This window comes from Nicotiana sylvestris, chromosome 4, assembly GCF_000393655.2.
Source record: "Nicotiana sylvestris chromosome 4, ASM39365v2, whole genome shotgun sequence".
Taxonomy (NCBI): domain Eukaryota; kingdom Viridiplantae; phylum Streptophyta; class Magnoliopsida; order Solanales; family Solanaceae; genus Nicotiana; species Nicotiana sylvestris.
The window spans coordinates 127118811-127144082 of record NC_091060.1 but is presented as its reverse complement, the minus strand read 5'-3'; the positions used below and the strand labels follow the sequence as shown (position 1 = coordinate 127144082).

Genomic DNA, 25272 nt, shown 5'->3' with positions numbered 1-25272 from the left:
AAGCCACAAGAAATCGCTAACTCACCAAATCACGCCTGTCTATCCTTACTTGTTACTTTAACTAACAACCTTAGACTTACAACTATGCTTCTTTTTCCTTAAAATGTTGCAGTACCCTTTTTTTAAAGTAACAATTGATGGTAAGATTAATGCTCAGATCTAGTTGACCAAGAACTCAAACAATCATGCTATAATCCAAGATTAGTTAACAACCTACTAGATATTTCGGGGATCAAACCACAAGTGCTACTTTACAAATTATCGGAAGTTATATCCAACATCCATTACATGGTCAAGTTCTGATTGAATACGAGATAAACTACATTATTCCAATAATATGATCTAACGCATAGCAGTTTTCTGCAGCCCATTAAAAACAACTAAAATGACGGGACTATTTTTTACAAATTACAGAATCAATAATGCTTTAAGGATCTTAATAAAATAGTAACAACAAGTTTCGAACAAACAGATTGCTTTTCTGGTTTTCATTTCAACTTCAACTTTTCACATGAATTCACGCTTCACATTTTCAACTTACAACAGCCATGTTAAAGTCGTGTACCTGGTAGAGGAACAGAAACAGAGTAGAAAAGAAGTCAGCAGTAGTAGTAGTAGCAAAACAGCAGATTCAGCAACACAACAGCAACCAGTGAAGCCAATAATAACCAGTAATAGACACCCCATGGTAGATTTAAGGAAAACCAAGCAGCAAACCAAGCAGTAACCCAATGGAATAGTGCTCAACCAATAGAAAACTAGGAAATACCAAGCTAAAATCCAGCAGTACCAAAAGAACACAGACAGATGCAAGAAACAGTAGTTTCTGATTTGTTAAACACTCAAAGGAAAAGACAAGCTGAAGCTCTTTGATGTAAAGCTTAGCCTATATGCCCTCTATTTCTCTAGAGTTTTAGGTTAAATTTCCAGCTTCAACACTCTTGTTTTTCTCTGGCTTCTCAGGATCAGAAAAACCAGCCTCTATTTTTGTTCTAAATGAGCCTATTTATAGGCAAAGTAGGCAAGCACCAGGCTTCCTTGATACCTTAACTCTGCCCATACCCCTTAAACATGCTAAAACTAATCAGAAAATGCCCATGATATTCCTGACAGCCCCAATACCGCATGCTTTTCTCCTTTTTTAATCAAAATTATGGGTATTTTAACTTATTTTAATCAAACTCCCCATGCCATTAAATCTTGTTCCCCACTATTCTTAAACAATGTATCAGTTTAATGGTATTTTAATACCCTATTGACAGCCATTCAGATTAAGCCATTTTCAGACTCTTTTAAATCCAAAAATACACTCTTAAAATTCCCTGAATTGCTGCCTTACCCCCCCCCCATTTCAATCTGTATTAATCCCTTCAGCTCTAACCAATTCAAACTTAGCTAACTAACAATTGGACCCTAACTATCCAACAAACTACATCCTATAACCAGTTCGCAACTGAATTCAGACAAATGGCTTAATCAGAATTAAACAGGATGGATCAAATTATTACCATTCATGACTTTAAAACTAATAGACGACATATATCAAATCGACTACGCGAATTACAACACATACAATCGATAGCAAATAATTAAACTCGAACAAGTACAGAGGTGATTTCATATTGATAGACACAGGGATCAATTGACAAAATTGAAAAAATTAATAACACCACCTTAAATAAGCAAACAAAAAAAACAGATATAAACAAATACCAACGGAACAAATAGGAAAGAAAAAATTACCTCAGAAGCTTAAGAACAAAATGACCCATGCTCAAACTGGACTCGACCTCTTTGAGGTCGAACGGACTTTAATTGAAGTGTCCTCAACTAAGAACACCTCAATTAAGGTCTATTAGACCCTAATTCTTCCTCTTAAACTGGACAGACCCCCATGGTTTGGAGTTCTAGGGTTCACATGGTCCGATTTGGGGCTAGAAGGTCTCTACCTAGATTCGAACCAAACCAAGCTCGATTTGGTTACGAGTGAGGCCAGGGGAGTGACTGGTGTGAATTTGGGCTCGGTTGGTGTAGATCAGGTTTTTGCTCGAACCTTAAAATGAAGATTCGAGACGTTCACGGAAGATTCGAGGTAAGCTGAGTGTGGATTTGGAGAGAGTGGGTCATGGTGGTTCAGGGGTGTTAGTTTCATGGCCAGCGGTGTCGTTGCCGCCGGCTTTCAGGCGAAGGGGTGGGGTGGCGTCTAGGTTTTTTTCATGGGAACCGGTCTCTGAGTTTGAGATAGACGAAGGAGTGAGAGGGGGGGTTTGGTTTGGGGTGGGGCGTGGGGTGAGAGGTTGAGGTTTTATATGGGGGAGGGAATTGATCCTGGGCCGTTCGATATGATGAGATCAATGGCCCGGATCAATACACTTAAGGGGAACGGTGTCGTTTGGTTTAGTTGGGGGTTAGTTCGAACCGGGTAACGGGTCGGGCCAGGGAATGGGTAAGGGAGACGGATTTTAAGCCGTTGGATCACGTAGGGTCAATGGCTGTGATTGATTGCCGCTGAAACGACGTCGTTTCAGTGACCGTGGGAATGGACCGGGCACAAGGGCGTTTGGACTGGGTCTATGTATCAATTTGGGCCTGACTTCTATTTGAATTTTTGGCCCAATCAGAATTTTCATTTTTCTACTTCTCTTTTCTTCTTTTAATTTTCTAATTTAGACACAATCTAATTAAATTGTAAAATCAAAAAATAAAACTACACAAATATTAATTAACACTTACAACAATTAGCACACAAATTAAAACCTTAAAATAAAATCACACGATGACAACGAATAAAATAAAAGGTATATTTTTTGTGATTTTCCTTTTAGAGCCAAATGATGGTTTAATTAATTCCTAAATGCATAATTAAATCCTAAATATGCATGCAACATGTATTTTTTGTGTTTTTTCAATTAACTATAACAAGGGTTAACATTTACGGACAAAATAATTACCAAAATGTCACGCAAATTCTCAAAATTGTACACAGATGAAATTTGTTTTATTTTTGATTTCTTTTGGAGTAGTTTTCGTGAAGCAAAAAATCACGTGCTCACAACTCCCATACCCTGTCTCCATGTCTTACTACAATTCTAATTTCAAGCATGATTCTCTTGTTAACTCTTTGAAGTAATTGCTTGTGTTCTAAAGGCCAATTAGTCCATATTTGTTCCTTGCACTTGTTGGTCTATATGCATCTCTTCTCAACCATGTTTGTATTTTTTTATTAGGTTTCTCTATGTCCCCAACCCCTTACATCCTTGCCTGTGAATACTGGAATGATATTGTTCTTTAGATTTGTTCTGTGTGTTATCTTATTCCAAGTTATTATTGCTCCTATTCCCTCCTCCTTTTCAAAAACTATTTTGTTGTCTTTTGCAAACTCACTTCAAACATGACTATTTTCAAAACTGTTTTCCAACTCAACTCCTTTAAATCTATGTCAAGCACTCTCACATACACTCTTAGACCACTAGGTTTTGCCCCTTTTGTGTGAGTCTTGCTTTTGGACCCTTAAGCTCCCTCTGAACCTGGACACATAAAAGCTGACCCTTCCACATTACACTCACTCTGTTTTGGTTATGAAATCTGGGTGTGAGCACTACTCGGGATCCCTTGAGGTCCTTAGGGAACTCTGACATACCTAGATATGAGAAGGGCTATGGAATGACATTGGCACTTGAGGTGGTTTATTACATAACTCAGAGAGGAAGTCCTAATTAGGCTTCCTATAGTGTAACTTCTTATTTTTATTATATAATTCATTTCAATGTTGGTCTGTAATAACTTATTGCAAACAAGCATTAGGGTTGGCTAGTGAAAAGGAATGGGGTAAATATGCATGCTATAGTTGTTAAGGACAGAAAACATGTTATTAGGTTTATGTTCCTAATCGCGTAATAGAAACTATGCTTAGGGCTCATGCATGCATTAGAAATCATGCCTTTAGGTATCATATTATTGTTTCAGCATGTGCACCCTTTCAAAATCATGTGTTAAAATCTGCTAATAATTAGCACTTAACTATTATCTACAATCCTGCCATATGCACTTAGAAATCCTGCTCTTAGGAAATTCTGCAATCCTGCCATATGCATTTAGAAATCCTGCTCTAGGAATTCTGCGTCATGAGTTTTATACATGCACCTTAGGTACCATGTTTTAGGATCTTATTTGCACTTGCATTCACATTAGTGTGAATTGCTGATTATAAAAGAGGTAAAAACAGCTTCACACTTGATTATCCCGTTTAAAATAACTGGTAATAATCTCTGCATTTGACTAGAATAGCATGCTCTTAGCGTAAAATAATTTCCAAACCGTCTCTCAATAATTCTGAATAACTACTGCATATTTCTTTACGCCTAGGCAAACCTTAGGTAATAAATTAAATAAAATTAGAACCGCCTTTATTTAATTATCAACTGTTAAAATCAGTAGGCAAGCCTGATTCAGACTTATTTTCTGAGTCATGTAATAAATCTGGTTCTGTTGTTATCACTTAGATACCATGCTTTAGAATTCAAATATTGACCTTAATTGTATATGGGTCATGCTGTCTATGTGCATTATTTGTGGAGGTATATCTGAGCCTTCTACCTGTTTTTGTGTTTTTCCCTTTAAATGCAGTCCTACTTGTTTTGTATGTCGCCTTATTATTTTGTCCCTTTAATCCTGAGGGTCTGCCTAGAACCTCCTTCTTATAGGATAGGAGTCCTAAATTCCTCTAGGACTAATAGGAAGGGACGGGTAACAGCATGCAATATGGGTCGAGAACAACCCTCGTTTTAATTAGCTTCACGGGCGGGAAAGGGTAGATATGGATATGATGACCGGTGCGCTAATACCACGTGTATCCCCTTTTTTGAGGAGTGTCATACCGGGTATTTCATTGATGTAATCCATATTACAAACAAACCTAGGACACCCCTTTACATTCATAAGTATGCTTTAGATTGTAACTCTTTTCAAAATTTCGCTTTTCACTAATTGTTTTCTTACGTTTGTGTATTTAAACTTAAATACCCTATTATTTGAGCCATACTTGTTTATTTGCTAATTATACAAATGCACAAAAAATTATCTGGCCAGAAACCACACTAGTGGATCCTGAGGGGTGCCTAAAACCTTCCCCTTGGGATAATTTCAAGCCTTTACCATATCTCTGGTAATCAAACATAGTTAGAAATGAACCTTGTAGGTGCCCTAACGCACCTTAAAATCATTAAGTGGCGACTCTTCAAAATTGAAAATCCCTTTCCTAGAAGGAAAGAGTTGTCCCATACCAAAATGTCATAAACCCGATTTTTGCGGAGGGAAAAGGGGGCACGACAGGTACTTGCTTGAGTAAGGTGCCGGGTACCCGTTGCGGCCCCTCGGTTTGGGTCTTGACAAAACTACATGGATATCCAACTGACTTCAAAACCAAGAATAGAGGAGGTAACTTCATTGCTTAGTCCAACAATGTAAGCAATTAAGGCAATCAACCTTTAAAAGCTCAAAACAATGCCTTGGGAAGCTCTACTCTCAGTTCTCCAGCTCAGTTCTTTACTCCAGAAAAGTACCAGCAGATGTTGAACAAAGGCAAAGATATTGAACCTGTAGCTAATTCAGCAACTACAGGAATAACAAGAGCTTGGCCATATTGAAAAGATACAAGAGCTTCTAACCACATGGTGAAAAGTTTAAATCTATTGGATTCCTATAAAGAATTATCAGAAATAGATAAAAACAAAGTATATCTCCCTACTGGTGAGAAGGTTGTTATTACACACACTGGGATTTGTTCCCTTTTTAAAGATAAGAAGGTTCAGAACATATTGCATATTCCAGAATTCAAGTATAATCTACTCTTAGTCTCTAAGATCACAAAAGAACTAAAGTGTATGGTGGAATTCTTCCATGGTTTCTGTGTCTTTTAGGAACTCTTCAGTGGGAAGGTCCTGGGGATTGATAAAGAAGAACTTGGCCTCTACAATCTCAAGGCTGAAGACAAGCAATTTTCTGAGCAACATTTACTACCAACTGTAAATACCACTGTTAGTAGTACAAATAAGTGTGTCAGTAAGACTATTGAAAGCAGCACACAATCTTACAATAAGTTTGATCTGTGGGATAAAAGATTAGGACATGCTCCTCTAAAGGTAGTACAGAAAATACATAGCTTAAGTGATGTGCATCTTACTAGTGATCATTGTACTGTATGTCCAATTGCAAAGCATTCCAGACTTCCTTTTCATCTTAGCTCTTCATCCTCTACTTCTGTCTTTGATCTTGTGCATGCAGATGTTTGGGGTCCTTATAGGATCCCTACCCATGACAACAAAAGATATTTCTTGACCCTTGTTGATGATTACTCAAAGTACATTTGGATCTTTCTTCTAACCACTAAAGCTGATACTATTGTGGCATTGAAAAATTTCCTTGCAATGGTTACAAATCAGTTCAGGACCTCTGTTAAATGTCTTAGAACAGCAAATTGAACTGAGTTTATGAATGAGCAAGTGACCTCCTTATTGCCAAATCTTGGAATTCTTCATCAAAGTTCATGTGTGTACACTTCTCAACAGAATGGAGCTATTAAGATAAGGCACAGATTAATTCTGGATATGGCTAGAGCACTGAGATTTCAAGCCTATATACCTTTGCATTTTTTGGGAGAATGTATGTCCACTGAAGTATACCTAATGAGCAGGCTACCTACTGCTCTTCTTCAAGGAAAGACACACTTTGAGGCATTATATCATAAGGTTCCATCTATTAAACACCTTAGAGTATTTGGGAGCTTATGTTATGTCACTAAAGTATAGAAGGTAGACAAGTTTAGTCCTAGAGCAGTCCCAGAAGTTTTCAAAGGGCTATGTGTTATATGACCTTCACTCCAAAAGTTTATTTGTGAGCAGAGATATTGTGTTCAAGGAAGATATCTTTCCTTTTAAAAATATGAGGTCTGGTGTTCCTTATCTATTTCCTGTTCTTGAGTTCACAGACTCCTCTCCCACCTATAATAGTTCTCAACAATTATCTTCTAATACCATTTCTCATATCACTCAGTCACCTCCTCTTACACCTGTTAGTGATGATCCCTCAGTATCTGAGCCTGCAGAGATTCCCACTGATCATTCAACTCCTCTTGAAACTCTTAGGAGATCCTCAAGACCTTCTAAACCTCATGTGTGGCTAACTAATTATGTGGTTCAACCTTAGAAGGCAACGTGTTCAAATCCAATCTCACAATATGTGGCTTACGATCAATTCTCTCCTGCTTATCTAGCCTCTTTAGCTACTTATTATGCCATTATTGAACCTAATTCCTTCAGCAAAGCTAGTGCTGATCCTAAGTGGGTGGAAGCTACGCAAGCTGAGATCTCAGCTTTGGAAGAAATCAACATATGGTCTATAATAGACTTGCTACCAGACAAAGTTCTTATTGGGTGTAAAGGGATTTTCAAAGTCAAGTATAAATCCAATGGTAAGGTGTAAAGATACAAGGCCAGATTAGTAGCCAAAGGCTACAGCCAACAATAAGACCTAGACTACACAGAAACATTCTCACTAGTAGCCAAAATGGTTATTGTGAGAGCTGTAGTTGCCTTATCTACTGCTAGTTGGTATGTATTACAGATAGATGTGCATAATGCATTCTTGCAGGGTGAAATGGTAGAGGAAGTTTACATGCCACATTCCATATGGCTTTTCAAGCCAGGGGAGTATCAGAAAGTGTGCAAATTACACAAGTTCTTGTATGGGCTTGTCACGACCCTAAACCCGGACCCGGTTGTGATGGCGTCTCTCGTGAAGACAAGGCCAGCCGACACTTCCCATTTTCCAATTTTATTAACAATTAAGCATTTAGAAACAGTCAAAACATGATAACATAATCCAAAATAGCAGATAATATCATAAATATGTGGAAGAACAACCCAACACAGTCCGAAATCGGGGTGTCACTAGTCATGAGCATCTATAAGTTCTAATACCAGTCTGAGAAGTCTATAAACTATTACAAACTGTATGATATAGAGATAGAAATGACAAAGAGGGAGAAACACAAGACCGCAGACGTCAAGCAGCTACCTCGTGAACTCCGAATGTCCGTCGGGAGCTCTCAACTCACACTGGCAGGATCAGCAATGCCTGAATCTGCACACAGGGTGCAGAGAGTAAAGTGAGTACTCCAACTCAGTGAGTAACAAATGTAAATAAAGACTGAAAGCAAGAAATCACGTAAGGCACAAAGCATTCTATAATGAAGCAGTAAAACCAAGTAAAACTAGTAAATTAGTGAAAGATAGGTAAAATTCTTTATCTCAAATGTAGTTTCATGAAAAGCTTTTTTTCCAAATGATTAAGTAGGTAAATGACAGTCAATTATGAAAAGCAAACACATAAAGGCTCGCCCATCGGGCACAATATCAATAAATCCGTCCCTCGGGAAACACTTCAGAACAGTACCAGCCCCTCGGGCTCAAATCTTAGATCATAATACCAGCCCCTCAGGCTCAATCTCACATCACAATGGGTATCCGCACTCACTGGGGGTGTACAGACTCCTAGAGGGGCCCCTTACGGCCCAAGCGCAATAGCAAGCCACCTCGTGGCATCATCACTAGGCCCTCGGCCTCGTATCAATCAATCCACCTCGTGACGTACATATCTCAGGCCCTCGGTCTCATACTCAGTATCAAATATTTCCTCACAACATAGGCCTTCAGCCTTACTCAGTCAAAAATCCTAACAGGCCACTCGGGCAGTAGTAAAACATGTTTCTCAGCCCAAAATATCATTTAAAAGATCATTTAAGTGTTAAAACAGAGTAAACATGGCTGAGTATGAAAAACAGTGAAATATAACATGATTGAGTTCAAGTATAAAGTCAAAACCGTGAGGAAATACCAGTAAAAATCCCCGAAGGGTTCAAATAGTTGGCAAAAGACCCCAAATATAGCATTCAACCCAAATAATGATGATAAAAAATAGATTTCAGTCAAATACGCAGTAAAATCATCAATCGGGACGGACCAAGTCACAATCCCCAACAGTGCACGACCCCATGCTCGTCATCAAGCGTGTGCCTCACCTCAATATAGCACTACGATGTGCAATCTGGGGTTTCAAACCCTTAGAACATCATTTACAATCATTACTCACCTCAAACCAGCTAAGTCTCTAGCTCGCGACACCTTTGCCCCTCGAATCAGCCTCCACTCGCGTCGAATCTATCCAAAAACAGAACGAGGACGTCAAAATATGCTAAGGGAACGAAGCCCAAGCGAAAACAATCAATAAAGGGTACAAATCCCGAAATTACCAAAACCCGAGCCCCGGGCCCACGTCTTGGAATTTGATAATTTTTATATCAATAGATTCCTTATCTCCCCACCAGTTCATACATATCAAAAGTTCTCAAATCCGACCCCAAATGGTCCTTCAAATCCCCAATTAAAGGCCTCTTAAACTCAAGCCCTAATCCCCAAATTTTTCTTCCCTAATCTCCACTAAAACCTTGATTAAACAATGGAAAAACGATCTTAAACCCAAGTAATTAAGCTTAAGGAACTTACGCAACTGATATCCTATGATTCCTCTTGAAATCCTATGCCTTAGCCTCTTTCCTGTCTTCAAAAATGATAAACTTAGCAAACTTTCGCGAAGAAGACAATTTATACCTTCTGCCCAGACCTTTTCGCATCTGCGGTCCCATACTCGCTTCTGCGGTACCGCATTTGCGGTCATTCCTCCGCTTCTGCGGAAATTACTTACCAGCCCAAAATCGCATATGCGATAAGCCATCCTTATTTGCGACTCCGCAGATGCATCCATCCCAACCGTTTCTTCCATTCCTGACATTCTTCCATAACCCACTTATGCGGCTCCTCTCTCGCATATGCGGCGCCGCACTTGCGGTCCCCAATCCGCAGGTGGGAAAATAAGCAGCAAATTCAACAGCTGCAACAACAATCCAAACTTCTCGTTAACCTTCCGAAATCACCTCGAGGCCCCCCGGGACCTCAACCAAAAGCACAAACATATCCTAATACCTTATTTAAACTTGTTCCAATTATCAAAACACCTCAAACAACATCAAATCACCCAAAACACATCGTATTTAAGCCAAACTTTCCAAAATCTTCAGAATTCCTCTTTTGATCAAAAACCCAACCAAACCACGTCCGAATGACCTGAAATTTTGCGCACACATCCCAAATGACACAACGGAACTATAGAAACTCTCAGAATTCCATTCCGACCCCTATATCAAAATCTCGCCTACCAACTAGAAATCGCCAAAATAGCAACTTCGTCAATTCAAGCCAAAATCTACTCTGGACCTCCAAAACCCATTCCGATAGCATTCCTAACTCCCAAATCACCTCCCAAAGCTAACCGAACCATCAGAACACACATCCGAGCCCTCTAACACATAAATCAATATCCGGTTGTCTTTTCCAACTTAAACTTCCTTAAAAGAGACTAAGTGTCTCAAACCTTGCCAAAATCATTCCGGATTCGATCCGACCAACACGATACCACATAACACGGATAACAAAGCATAAAGAAATAGAAATGGGTAAAATGGAGCGGTGACTAATGAGACGACTGTCCGGGTCGTCACATCCTCCCCAACTCAAACAAACGTTTGTTCGTGAACGAATCAAGAAACATACCTAAAGACTCAAATAGGTGAGGATATCTGCTCTACATCTCCCGCTCGGTCTCCCAGGTAGCCTCCTCCATGGGCCGACCTCTCCACTGCACTTTCACTAAAGATATATCCTTTGACCTCAACTTTCGAACCTGGCGACCCAAAATAGCTACTGGCTCCACATTATATGTCAAATCATCATCCAACCGAACCGTGCTGAAATCCAGAACATGAGAAGGATCCCCAATGTACTTCCGGAGCATAGAAACATGAAATATTGGATGCACATTCGACAAGCTGGGTGGCAAAGCAAGCTCATAAGCCACCTCCCCAATCCTCCGAAGCACCTCAAAAGGCCCAATGAACCGCGGACTCAATTTCCCTTGCTTCCCAAATCTCATAACACCCTTCATAAGTGAAACCTACAACAGAACCTTCTTACCAACCATGTAAGACACATCTCGAACCTTCCTGTCAACATAACTCTTTTGTCTCGGTTGCGCTATACGAAGCCTCTACTGAATCACCTTCACCTTTTCTAAGGCATCCTGCACCAAGTCTGTCCCCAATAGCCTAGCCTCACTGGGCTCGAACCAACCAACTGGAGATCTATACCGCCTCCCATACAAAGCCTCATATCGAGCCATCTAAATACTCGATTGGTAGTTGTTGTTATAAGCAAACTCTGCGAGTGGTAGAAACTAATCCCATGACCCTTCGAACTCAATGACGCAAGCACGCAACATGTCCTCCAATATCTGAATAGTGCGCTCGGACTGCCCGTCCGTCTGAGGGTGAAAAGTTGTGCTCAACTCAACCTGAGTACCTAACTCTCACTGTACAGACCTCCAAAATTGCGAAGTAAACTAAGTGCCCCTATCTGAAATGATGGAAACTGGGACACCATGCAAACGAACAATCTCCCAGATATATATCTTTGCCAACCGCTCTGAAGAATAGGTAGTACACATAGGGATGAAGTGCGCGGACTTGGTCAGCCGATCCACAATCACCCAAATAGCATCGAACTTCCTCAAAGCCCGTGGAAGTCCAACAACAAAGTCCATAGTGATCCTCTCCCACTTCCACTAGGGAATATCCATCTGCTGAAGCAAGCCACCCGGTCTTTGATGCTCATATTTCACCTGCTGACAATTGAGACACGGAGCTACAAATCCCATAATGTCTTTCTTCATTCTCTGCCACCAATAATGCTGCCTCAAATCTTGATACATCTTCACGGCACCTGGATAAATAGAATACCGCAAGTTATGGGCCTCCTCCAGAATCAACTCCCGAAGCCCATCCACATTGGGCACACAAATCCGGCCATGCATCCTCAACATCCCATCATCACCAATGATCACATCTCTAGCATCATCATGCTAAACTCTATCCCTAAGGACAAGCAAATGCGGATCATCATATTGGCGCTCCCTGATGCGATCATATAAGGAAGACCAAGAAACCACACAAGCCAATACCCGACTAGGCTCCGAAATATCTAACCTCACGAACCGATTGGCCAAAGCCTGAATGTCAACTGCAAGAGGTTTCTCCCTAACTGGGACATATGCAAAACTCCCCATACTCATTGCCTTTCGGCTCAAAGCATCGGCCACCACATTGGCCTTTCCCGGATGGTACAATATAGTGATATCATAATCCTTAAACAACTCCAACCACCTTCGCTGCCTCAAATTGAGATCCTTCTACTTGAACATGTGCTGGAGGCTATGATGATCAGTAAACACCTCACAAGACACACCATAAAAGTAATGCCTCCAAATTTTCAACGCGTGCACTATGGCAGCCAACTCCAAATCATGAACGGGGTAGTTCATCTCATGGGGCTTCAACTAACGAGAAGCATAAGCAATAACTCTACCCTCCTGCATCAACACACAACCAATACCAACTCTTGAAGCATCACAATACACGGTATATGAACCTGAAGTTGATGGCAAAACTAACACTGGAGTTGTGGTCAAAGCTGTCTTGAGCTTCTGAAAGCTCTCCTCACACTCGTCCGGCCATACAAATGAAACACCCTTCTGAGTCAACTTGGTCAAGGGCGATGCGATAGATGAGAACCCTGAATAAAATGGCGATAATAACCCGCCAAACCAAGAAAGTTGTGAATCTCTGTGGCTGAGGATGGTCTAGGCCAACTCTGAACCACCTCTATCTTCTTCGGATCAACCTGAATACCCTCGCTGGACACCACGTTCCCCAAGAAAGCCATTGAACTGAGCCAAAACTCACACTTGGAGAATTTTGCATAAGATTCTCCTCCCTCAATCTCTGTAACACAACTCTCAAATGCTCCGCGTGCTCCTCCTGACTACGCGAATATACCAGAATTTCATCAATGAAGACTATGACAAATGAGTCAAGATAAGGCCGGAACACACTATTCATCAAATGCATGAACGTTGTTGGGGCATTGGTCAGCCCAAAAGACATCACCAAGAACTCATAATGACCATATCGGGTCTTGAAAGCTGTCTTAAGAATATCTGAGTCCCCGATCTTCAACTGGTGATAACCTGAACGGAGATCAATCTTGGAGTACAATTTCGCTCCCTGAAGCTAGTCGAATAAATCATCAATGTGAGGCAAAGGATACTTGTTTTTAATTGTTACTTTGTTCAATTGCCTATAATCAATGCATATTCTCATAGTGCCATCCTTCTTCTTCACAAATAGAACAGGCGCACCCCAAGGTGACATACTAGGCCGAATGAACCCTTTATCAAGGAGTTCCTAAAGCTGTTCTTTTAATTCCTTCAACTCTGCTGGTGCCATACGATACGGCGGAATAGAAATGGGCTGAGTGTCCGGCACCAGGTCAATACCAAAATCAATATCCCTGTCCGGTGGCATGATCGATAGGTCTGTAGGAAACACATCAAGAAAATCCCTCACAACTGGGACAGAATCAATACTAGGAGTCTCAGCTCCGACATCCCTCAAAAAAGCTAGATACAAAAGACAACCCTTCCCAACCATACACTGGGCTTTCAATAATGAGATCACTCTACTGGGGACATAATCAGTCACACCTCGCCACTCAATCCGTGGCATACCCGGTATAGCCAATGTGATTGTCTTAGCATAACAGTCCAGAATAGCACGACATGGAGATAGCCAATACATGCCCAAAATGATATAGAAATCCACCATACACAATAATAAAAGATCCACACGGGTCTCCAGACCCCCAATAGTCACCACACATGATCGGTACACGGTCTACAACAACAGTATCGCCCACCAAGGTAGATACATGAACAGGTGAAGCAAGAAGCTCACGGGGCGTACCCAAATAATGAGTAAAGTATGATGACACATAAGAAAAGGTGGAAACTGGATCAAATAATACAGAGGCATATCTGTGGCAGACTGAAACAATACCTATAATAACGACATCAGAAGCAATAGCATCGGGTCTGCCTGGAAGTGCATAGAAACGAGCCTGACCGCCACCTAATCGACCTTCCCCTCTGGGGTGACCCCTAACTAACTGACCTCCATCCCTAGCTGGCTGGGCGGGTGGTGGTGAAGTAACTGGCGCTGAATCCGATGACTGAACCCTCTACTGAGATGAGCTCGCAAGACGACGAGGGCACTGCCTCCACATATGACCTATCTCACCACACTCATAACAACTCCCAGTTGCTAGAGAAGGGGACTGAAGGGAACCCCTCACACCGGAGTGACTAGCAGATGCACTCAGCATAGAAGAGCCCTGAGCTGATGGAGCACGGGATGAACTCTGAGCTGGAAGGGCACTAAGTGATGACTGGCCCTACTGAGAACTATGATAACCATGACCTGAAGACGCCCCACGATACCCTAGGCGAGATGGATGAGCAGACCTGAATGGACGGGCTCTGCCATGCTGAAACTGACCTCTCGAAGGAGCACCACTATAGTCTACCAGATCCTTGAGGCCTCTTGGCCTCCCTCTCCTCTCGCTCCTGGCGACGAACAGACTCAATATCACGGGAGATATCTACAAACTTCTCGAACGTAGCACCAGATACCCTCTCCTTGGTTATGAGAATACGGAGCTGATAAGTGAGACCATCAACAAACCTCTTAATCCTCTCCCAATCTGTCGGAACCAACCAGATGGCATGGTGAGCCAACATAGAGAACCTCAACTCATACTGTGACACGATCATCTCCCCCTGACGCAACCACTCAAACTCGCTATGCAGCTCCTCTCTGCGATACTGCGGCACATACTTCTCCATAAAAAGAATGGAGAACTACTGCCAGGAAAGGGGTGCTGCACCAACAGGCCTACGCCTCTCAAAATCCTCCCACCAAGTGATAGCAACTCCTGAAAACTAATAGATAGTAAAAGAGACCCTGCTGGTCTCCAAAATACCTGCAGTACAAAGCATCCTCTGATGCAGTACAAAGCATCCTCTGGATGTTCCCCCGGCGTTTGGAGTCCCTGCATGACCTGCTCAGGTGTGCGAGCAGTGGGAGTCTGATTACCTCCCCCGGCCTACGAAGTAGCTGCGGCTGTAGTGGCTGAAACTGCCTGAGCTAGGCCAGTACAAACTGATAAGATCTGAGCCAAGGCCTCCTAAAGACCCGAAATCACAATGGGCACAACTGGTGCCGGAGCTGGTGCTGCTGGAGCGTCCATAGCTAGGACCTGGTCCTGCACTGGGCAGCTGGTGGATCTACAGGTGCTGCCCTCGCTGCCCTGCCTCTACCACGACCACGACTGCATCCTCGGCCTATGGTAGCCACAGCTGGTGGCACTAGTGGTCGTCCATCCTGTCCGGTAGCACGTGTTCTCACCATCTGTGAGAGAATAGAATAACAGAAGTTTAGTACTTGGATAAACAAGTTCGCACGAAAAGAATTTGAAGAATATGAAATTTTTCCTAAAGGTTCTGCAGCCTCTCGAGGATAAATATAGACATCTCTGTACAGATCCGCGAGACTCTACTAAACCTGCTCATGATTCGTGAGACGTATGTAACCTAGGCTCTGATACCAACTTGTCATGACCCTAAACCCAGACCCAGTCATGATGGAGCCTCTTGTGAAGACAAGGCCAGCCGACACTTCCCATTTTCTAATTTTATTAACAATTAAGCATTTAGAAACAGTCGAAACATGATAAATAATCCAATGTAGCAGATTATATCATAAATACACGGAAGAACAACCCAACACAACCCGAAACCGGGGTGTCACTAGTCATGAGCATCTACAAGTTCTAATACCAGTCTGAGAAGTCTATAAACTATTACAAACTATCTGATATAGAGATAGAAATGACAAAGAGGGAGAAATATGGGACTGCGGACGTCAAGCAGCTACCTCGTGAACTCCGAATGTCCGCTGGGAGCTCTCAACTCACACTGGCAGGATCAGCAACACCTGAATCTACACACAGGATGCAGGGATTAAAGTGAGTACTCCAACTCAGTGAGTAACAAATGTAAATAAAGACTGAAAGCAAGAAATCACGTAAGGCACAAAGCATTCTATAATGAAGCAGTAAAACCAAGTAAAACTAGTAAATTAGTGAAAGATAGGTAAAATTCTTTATCTCAAATGTAGTTTCATGAAAAGCTTTTTTTCCAAATGATTAAGCAGGTAAATGACAGTCAATTATGAAAAGCAAACGCATAAAGGCTCGCCCATCGGGCACAATATCAATAAATCCGTCCCTCGGGAAACACTTCAGAACAGTACCAACCCCTCGGGCTCAAATCTTAGATCATAATACCAGCCCCTCGGGCTCAATCTCACATCATAATGGGTACCCGCGCTCACTGGGGGTGTACAGACTCCTGGAGGGGCCCTTTACGGCCCAAGCGCAATATCAAGCCACCTCGTGGCATCATCACTAGGCCCTCGGCCTCATATCAATCAAGCCACCTCGTGGCGTACATATCTCAGGCACTCAGCCTCATAATCAGTATCAAATGTTTCCTCACAACATAGGCCCTCGGCCTTATTCAGTCAAAAATCCTAACAAGCCACTAGGGCAGTAGTAAAACATGTTTCTCAGCCCAAAATATCATTTAAAAGATCATGTAAGTGTTAAAACAGAGTAAACATGGCTGAGTATGAAAAACAGTGAAATATAACATGACTGAGTTCAAGTATAAAGTCAAAACAGTGAGGAAATACCAGTAAAAATCTCCGAAAGGTTCAAATAGTTGGCACAAGGCCCCAAATATGGCATTCAACCCAAATAATGATGATAAAAAATATATTTCAGTCAAATATGCGGTAAAATCATCAATCGGGACGGACCAAGTCACAATCCCCAATAGTGCACGACCCCACGCTCGTCATCAAGCGTGTGTCTCACCTCAATATAGCACTACGATGTGCAATCCGGGGTTCAAACCCTCAGAACATCATTTACAATCATTACTCGCCTCGAACCGACTAAGTCTCTAGCTCGCGACGCCTTTCCCCTCGAATCGGCCTCCACTCACGTCGAATCTATCCAAAAACAGAACGAGGACGTCAAAATATGCTAAGGGAACGAAGCCCAAGCGAAAACAATCAATAAAGGGTACAATCCCGAAATTACCAAAACCCGACCTCTGGTCCCACATCTCAGAATTAGATAATTTTTACATCAATAGATTTCTTATCTCCCCACGAGTTCGTACATATCAAAAGTTCTCAAATCCGACCCCAAATGGTCCTTCAAATCCCTAATTAAAGGCCTCTTAAACTCAAGCCCTAATCCCCAATTTTTTCTACCTTAATCTCCACAAAAACCATGATTAAGCAATGGAAAAACAATTTTAAACTCAAGTAATTAAGCTTAGGGAACTTACCCAACTGATATCTTTTGATTCCTCTTGAAATCCTATGCCTTAGCCTCTTTCCCGGCTTCAAAAATGATAAACTTATCAAAATTTCGCGAAGAAGGTAATTTATACCTTCTGCCCATACCTTTTCACATATGTGATCCCATACCCGCTTCTGCGGTACCGCATTTGCGGTCATTCCTCCGCTTCTCCGGAAATTACTTACCAGCCCAAAATCGCATCTGCGATAAACCGTCCGTATCGCGACTCCGCGGATGCGTCCATCCTAACCGCTTCTGCGGTTCCTGACATTCTTCCATAACCCTCTTCTGCAGCTCCTCTCTTGCATATGCGGTGCCGCACTTGCGGTCCCCAATCCGCAGGTGCGAAAATACCAGAAGCAGCAAATTCAACAGCTGTAACAACAATCCAAACTTCCCGTTAACCTTCCGAAATCACCCCGAGGCCCCCGGGACCTCAACCAAAACCACAAACATATCCTAATACATTATTCAAACTTGTTCCAGTCATCAAAATACCTCAAACACCATCAAATCAACCAAAACACATCGGATTCAAGCCAAACTTTCCAAAATCTTTCGAATTCTGCTTTTGATTAAAAACCCAACCAAACCATGTCCGAATAACCTAATATTTTGCACACGCATCCCAAATGACACAACGGAACTACTACAACTCTTGGAATTCCATTCTGACCCCTATATCAAAATCTCGCCTACCAACCAGAAATCGCCAAAATAGCAACTTCGCTAATTCAAGCCTAAATCTACTCCGGACCTCCAAAACCCATTTCGATCGCACTACTAAGTCCCAAATCACCTCCTGAAGCTAACCGAACCATCGGAACTCACATCCGAGCCCTCTAACACATAAGTCAATATCCAGTTGACTTTTCCAACTTAAACTTCTTTAAAAGAGACTAAGTGTCTCAAACCTCGCCAAAATCATTCCGGATTTGATCCGACCAACCCGATACCTCATAACACGGATAACAAAGCATAAAAAAATAGAAATGGAGAAAATGGAGTGGTAACTCATGAGACGGCTGGCCGGGTCGTCACAGGGCTGAAGCAAGCACCCAAACAATGGAATCTTAAACTGACCGAAGCACTCCTAGATATGAAGTTTGTGCAAACCCATTACGATTACTCTCTCTTTACTAAAAATCCAGGAACAAATTGGTGATTGTACTAGTATATGTGGATGACTTACTTATCAGAAAATGTATAAATTACATAAGTCCTTGTATGGGCTGAAGCAAGCACTCACACAATGAAATCTCAAACTGACTGAAGCACTCCTAGATATAAAGTTTGTGCAAAGCCGTTATGATTACTCTCTCTTTACTAAAAAGACAGGAACAGAACTGGTGATAGTACTAGTATATGTGGATGACTTGTTGATCACAGGCAACAGTCTACACTTTATTAGACAAGTCAGAAAAGAGTTACAGGGAATATTCAAGATGAAGGATTTGGGAGAATTGAAATATTTTCTTGGAATTGAATTCTCAAGGTCTCAAAAGGGTATCTTGATGTGTTAGAGAAAGTATGCCTTGGAACTGGTTTATGAACTTGGTCTAGCAGGTGGAAAACCAGTCTGTACACCCCTTGAGTTCAATCATAAACTCAGTTCTGTTGAGTTTGATCAGGAAGTAAGTAAGAATGCATCTGAAGATATATTACTTGAAGATAAAGGCATCTATCAGAGATTGATAGGTAGATTACTGTACCTAACTATGGCAAGGCCAGACATAGCCTTTGTAGTACATTTACTCAGTCAATATATGCATGCACCCAAACTCTCTCATATGGAAGCTGCAAAGAGAGTGGTAAGGTACGTTAAGTCTACACCAGGACTTGGACTTTTTATGCCTACTGGTAGCTGCAATCAACTTGTAGCATATTATGATTCTGATTGGGGAGCACGTGTGGAGTCTAGAAGATCAGTTTCTGGATATGTGGTAAAGTTGGTGGTGCACTAATTTCCTGAAAATTAAAAAAAACAAGGAATAGTGTCTAGAAGCTCAGCGAAAGCAGAATTTCAAAGTATGGCAACCACAGTTGCTGAGATTGTATGGCTAGTTGGACTATTCAGAGAACTAAGCGAGGATATCAAATTACCTGTGTCTTTGCACTGTGATAGCAAAGCAGTTATTCAAATTGCTGCACATCCTATCTTTCACGAGAGGACTAAGCATATAGATATTGATTGTCATTTTGTAAGGGAGAAATTGGTGCAAGGACTAATTCAAACGTAGCATGTTGGGACAACAGAACAAATTGCAGATTTACTAACTAAGGCATTGTGCAAAGAAATAACGTGAGTACTTACGGAGCAAGCTGGGAATGAAGAATGTATAACATCCATCAGCTTGAGGGGGAGTGTTGAGGAATGTGAGTTCCACATATTTAAGTGTAGAGTTAGTTAGTGATTAGTTATAACTAATTAGTGGACTAATACAAGTAGTTAGCGGTTAAATCGTACTAATAGTAGTAGTGTTTTGTAAATAGGTAGACCGTACATTTTCAATATTCAGAAATGAAGTAATGTTCTTCTGCTCCACCTCTATCTTTTTCCTAACTCCTATGTATACCGCTATAGCTAGAGCTCTCTTAACAATTGCAAATTATACCTGACTTTCAAATATCAGCAGTAGCTAAAGGTGAACCTTCATTGGCGGCTATTAAAAAGTTAGAACTAATATTCCTAAAAAAAAATATATAGAAAAAAGAAGAGGAACTCTACTTAATGACTTCGATGAGTTGATAGGAGTTATCTTTGCATTATTATAACTGTTTATAGAAATTCAGTTATTATTGTCAATACGGACAAATAAGGAAGTAGTTAAATCACTTCTGATACCTTATGAATCCTAAAGTATCAACAAGTAGTTTGTTGGACGTTCTAGGATTTGTGTGTGATTTCAAGTAAGGAAGGAATTATTAAGTAAAATTTAGTTGACTTTACAATCTTAAATATTAGAAAATATTAAAATTCAAATAAGAAAAAAAATTTAATTATCAAAATTTTAGTTGACTTAAAACCTAAATATTAGGAAAATACCTTATGAATTCTTTAGGATTCTTTAGGCTTTTCTTTGACTAGGATTCAGTTTCTTTACTGCCGTGTGTGGGTTTCTTTTAGGTTTAGGCTTCTTTAGATTTTTCTTTGTTTCTTCATTCTTTCCTTGTAATTAGGATTCTTTTATTGCCCATACTGCCGCATGTTAAATTAATGCTGCACATGCACTAGGATATATTGTTGATATATAATTGAAAATTGAAAGGTACGTTACAATGTTTTATATACGATTACCATTTACCAGCTCTAAACTTGACTTATTTACAAATTTTGCTTAGGTTGTTTGGGTCATTGCATTCGTAACTTAAATTTGCTTTCCAACTTTATTTTTTTTGGTATTTAGATTCTCTGTCTTAGAGCATAAAGAATTTATATTAATAGTAGGTTTACCCTTTTCTTCTATAATATCGTATCCAAGTATCAAAAACAAGGATTCATCATGAGTTTTCAATGTTAAATAGTTTAATAAAAATAAGTAGGCACTTCTTATGAACTTTCGTGAATGAAAGGTAATATAAGAGATATTTACATGAGAAATAAATCTGTTTGAATAAGTTGAATACCATAGGAAAATAGCTAACTCAATTTCGTGAATTCAAATAATTAATGGTATAATATAATTTATGTATGAGGATTGTGATAAAGTCAAATAATCATCGATCATGTGAAATTGATAGAAGTTAAACTTCATGTAGTTTAATTGTCTTTATACTATATATTGTGTCCTACTGATATCATAAGGGAGTTAGATTGACAATAGGTACTATAAAAAAAATAATGAAGTATACTCTTAGTTAAGATACCTAATAAATGAGATTTTTCATGTCGTTATTATTATACAGAACTTGTTGCACTTGATATCTATATACTAGGCATATAATACATGTATGTGCGTGTGCATGGATAGAGAAAGAAAGCTCTTCAAGACGAAAACAAGAGTAGAAACAATTCATATAATGCTACGTATTGATTAGAGAAATAGAACAATATTATATTTTGCTCATAGGAAATAACTAAATTTAAGTTAAATATATTTGAAAGATGAATGAGGACTTTTATGTGACAAAGTTTATTGTTTTATTGAGTTAGCTATATATAGAATCAATATTAATAAATATGGTAAGCTTAAAATTTTACTCTATAACTCAAATACAAACATGTTTTTAACATATATAATATTATGTGATTTTATTTTTACAAAATTACTCATCGAGATGGGGTAAAAAGCACGAAGGCTCTTAGCAAAATATCGTTCGTCTTTTTTATCCTTTAAAAATAGAATTCACACTAGATAAAATAGTCATTTTGTTATTTTCCTAATATTTAGGACCTAAAATTTTGTCAAAATTTGAGTATTAAATCTTTCCCTATTTAAGATAGATACCTAAATTATAAGACTTTAAATTCAATTAGATTTTGTACCTTACATAAATATTTTGGAGACGCTCTTTTGACTATTTGATGATATTACAGTAGAACAATATTAGTACAAGTAGTTTCTTTATGGAAAGTGACATAACAATGGTACTCCGATTTTATTCATGATGAATAAAATAATTATTTAACATCAATGGATAATTATTATTATTTTTTTTTTTGAAAAACAATTTTTACTTCACTTAAATTTTTAATAAATTATATTAACTTGTTCTTATTATATGGTAAATAATGTGAGAGTAAAATTAAAAACTACTAAATATATAGAAAAATAATGTTTTACTTTTCTATTAATTTTGTCCTCTTCAGTCAATCTATCTAGACTATTATAAAAGCACGAAACTTCAACGCAAAATTGATTGATATTCTTATCATTTAAAATAAATTCATATTGGGTCAGATTACCGTTTACTTAGTATTTTTATTATTACTTAAGACGTCAAAATTAATTAAAATTTTGACTATTAAATCTTTTCTTATTTGAACTAAATAAAAACTCCTAATATTTAGGAATATAACCCAATAAAACTTTAAGTCGAGTAAGTTAATTTCACAAGAATTTATAATTTTAAGAATTGTTATTTCATATGGAACAACAATAATCCAGGTAACATTAGAAGTCTTCCCCTTCAAAATACCAATAGAAGAAGACTTAAAGCAAATTATACAAAAATTGTACTCAGGAGCTCATAATTATTTTCAGATCATCCAAAACTTTAAAGATTTAAGTTGTAATGTTAGCTATTTTTTCATCCTAGATTGGACACGTGCATATACCAGAATTGTACAAGAGACTATGCCCAGTGGCTATTTCAAGCTATTCTTATTTAAGACAATGTCAAAAAACATATTCCAAAATTGTTGCCATGGTATTTTATAGTTTCTTATAGTGTTGATAAATCTATTAGGAATATGTGACTAACTGATATTACTCATCAATATTGAGCTAAAGGAAATAATAACATTTATTAGTATATATAATCTCTTTCATAATAATAAAGTATTTGTAGAGCAGAGACCTTCTTTTATTGAGGTAGGTAAATATGATTACATTCATCATTTTTTCAGTTTTTTTTTAGTTTTTATTTAATAAGTTAGACAATTTTGTAAATAACCTCTATGTAAGTTTACTAAATTTATATTCAGTGATATCAAATACACGTGCAACGCGCATACTCTAAGACTAGTTATTATAAAAGCCTGAATGTTAAATTACTAAATGTTTAACGATAAAAATATCCCCGAAATATTAATCGACTTTTATACTCTTAACTATTTATATTTATTTTGACAAGATCTCACAAGGGAAGGACACAACTGGAAATATTATATGTTAGGAAGAAGAGTTGTAATAAAAGAAGGCGTGGAAGAAGTATAGTTATGAATGGAATAAGAATTGCTTTTTGATAAGGTATAAGAATTTGCCATCAATATATTTACAAGGCAACGAGATTAATTTCAAAACTAACGACATTGTTGATGGATCGATGAGAATTTAGTTAATGTGGTGCAAGTCACAAAAATATCATCTAGAATTATTGTTATAGTATAATGGTGTTCTAATTTCTTCATGTTATATTTAGTGCGAGTTTGATTCTTACCTTAAACTTAAGAACACTACAGTTCAATCTATTCATCGATTTTTTTCTTTTTTGGTTTCAGCAGAATATTCAAGTTATTATCTCGAGGCCAATGGATCTTCTTGGCTACATTCTACCTCTTCGGCATCTTTCAAAAGCAACTAGGACAATTCACGAAGGATGTATTTAGGATCTATAGCTGTTCACGATGGACAGAATTTGTGTGTAAGTCTGTAATATTGATTATAGTTAGCCTTTTAAAATAGATATTATTGACCATCTCATCAAAGAACAACTATGATATCAGTTTAATGATATATTTGTTTCTATGGTGCTTGCAGACTCTTTTCGTCAAGTTTCCTTTGGACGTGTATATTTATAATATATTAGAGAAGAGATCTTGGCTATTATGCCGCGACTTGACAATCTAATCTAATTTTTGTTTTAATGAAGATCGCAGTAATCAATATTGGTGATGATGGAAAAGTTGCTTCTACCATAATTAAGGCACATCTTACATATTCTTGGTCAAGATTTATTTTAAGCACCGCACGAACCAAGCAAAAGGATAAGTGAGACTTTAGACCAAAATACATATATATATATATATATATATATATATATATATATATATATATATATATATATATATATTATATATATATATTCGGGAAAATCATGATTTCAATCCAACTCTATTGGTTTTGGTTTTGGTTTTGGGTTTATATTTTTGGAAATCTGTTGTCGATGTTGGTGTTGTTATATCTTACCTATTATTGAAGCTCCAAAGACGCAACAAATTTAAACGTTACTAATACTATTACTTTTAGAGATGACTTTAAGGGTGCTGAGAAATGTTTAAGGTACTTTATGGTATGTAGCGGTATGTGCATAATATTATAATGGTATTTCATTCTAGGGGTATTTATGCTAAATGATGGGACTTTAGCTATCTAATTTCGATCTACGGTCAAAATATGCAAACATTAATTAGCACTTTATCTATTTTTGATTTCAAAATCAACTTTGCACGAGAGTTATGTTCACATATATATAAAGATAAATCATTATGATAAAAGTTGTGCTTGCGTCTTACAGAAAAATTGATGAGGCAACTGGGCAATTATCAAGGTTTGCTAATATACTATGTATATTATGCAGGTCAAATAGAAACATGTTAAAGTCGTAGGTAAGATACATTCACATTACAAATTTCTAAAAACTACAGGTACACATATTATATATCGAACTAACTTAACTAAATTAATGATTTTTTTTTTCCAGTTTCAGATGATGTTTTTCAGGTTCAGAGAGGGCGTCCAATTATTTTTTTCTAGTACTGTGATAATGTAATAATATTAATTTTTCGCATCTAAATGATTGTTGCATTTTTCCATGTCAGTTGCTTTAAAATAATTTTTTCTCGTGTATATAAAATTGACTTAAACATCTGCATGTCATTATTTAGAAACTAGTATATATATATATCATTTGAATTTCCCACTCATCAGTTCAATCAATCACAAAATGAAAATGGATAGGAGAAATCGTCATCCTAACAAGCCTAAGGTTAGGGGTATTGGTGAAACTGAGTTTGTGCTATTTGAAAGGTATATTGAAAATTTGGAGAAAGTGGAAGGAGAAACCAGTGAAGCCCCAATTTTGGGTAAAATGGCCGAAGGAGAAACCAGTGAAGCCC

General features: G+C 38.7%; 1 protein-coding gene across 1 annotated transcript; it reads left to right on the top strand.

Moving 5' to 3' along the window:
• The first annotated feature begins 6939 nt into the window (after window positions 1–6939).
• Window positions 6940–19456, top strand: LOC138890141 (uncharacterized). The gene is made up of 4 exons (XM_070173503.1): window positions 6940–7086; window positions 7207–7473; window positions 7621–7716; window positions 19016–19456. Exons 1-4 carry the CDS (start codon window positions 6940–6942, stop codon window positions 19454–19456), a joined length of 951 nt encoding a protein of 316 aa, XP_070029604.1.
• Window positions 19457–25272: the final 5816 nt, after the last annotated feature.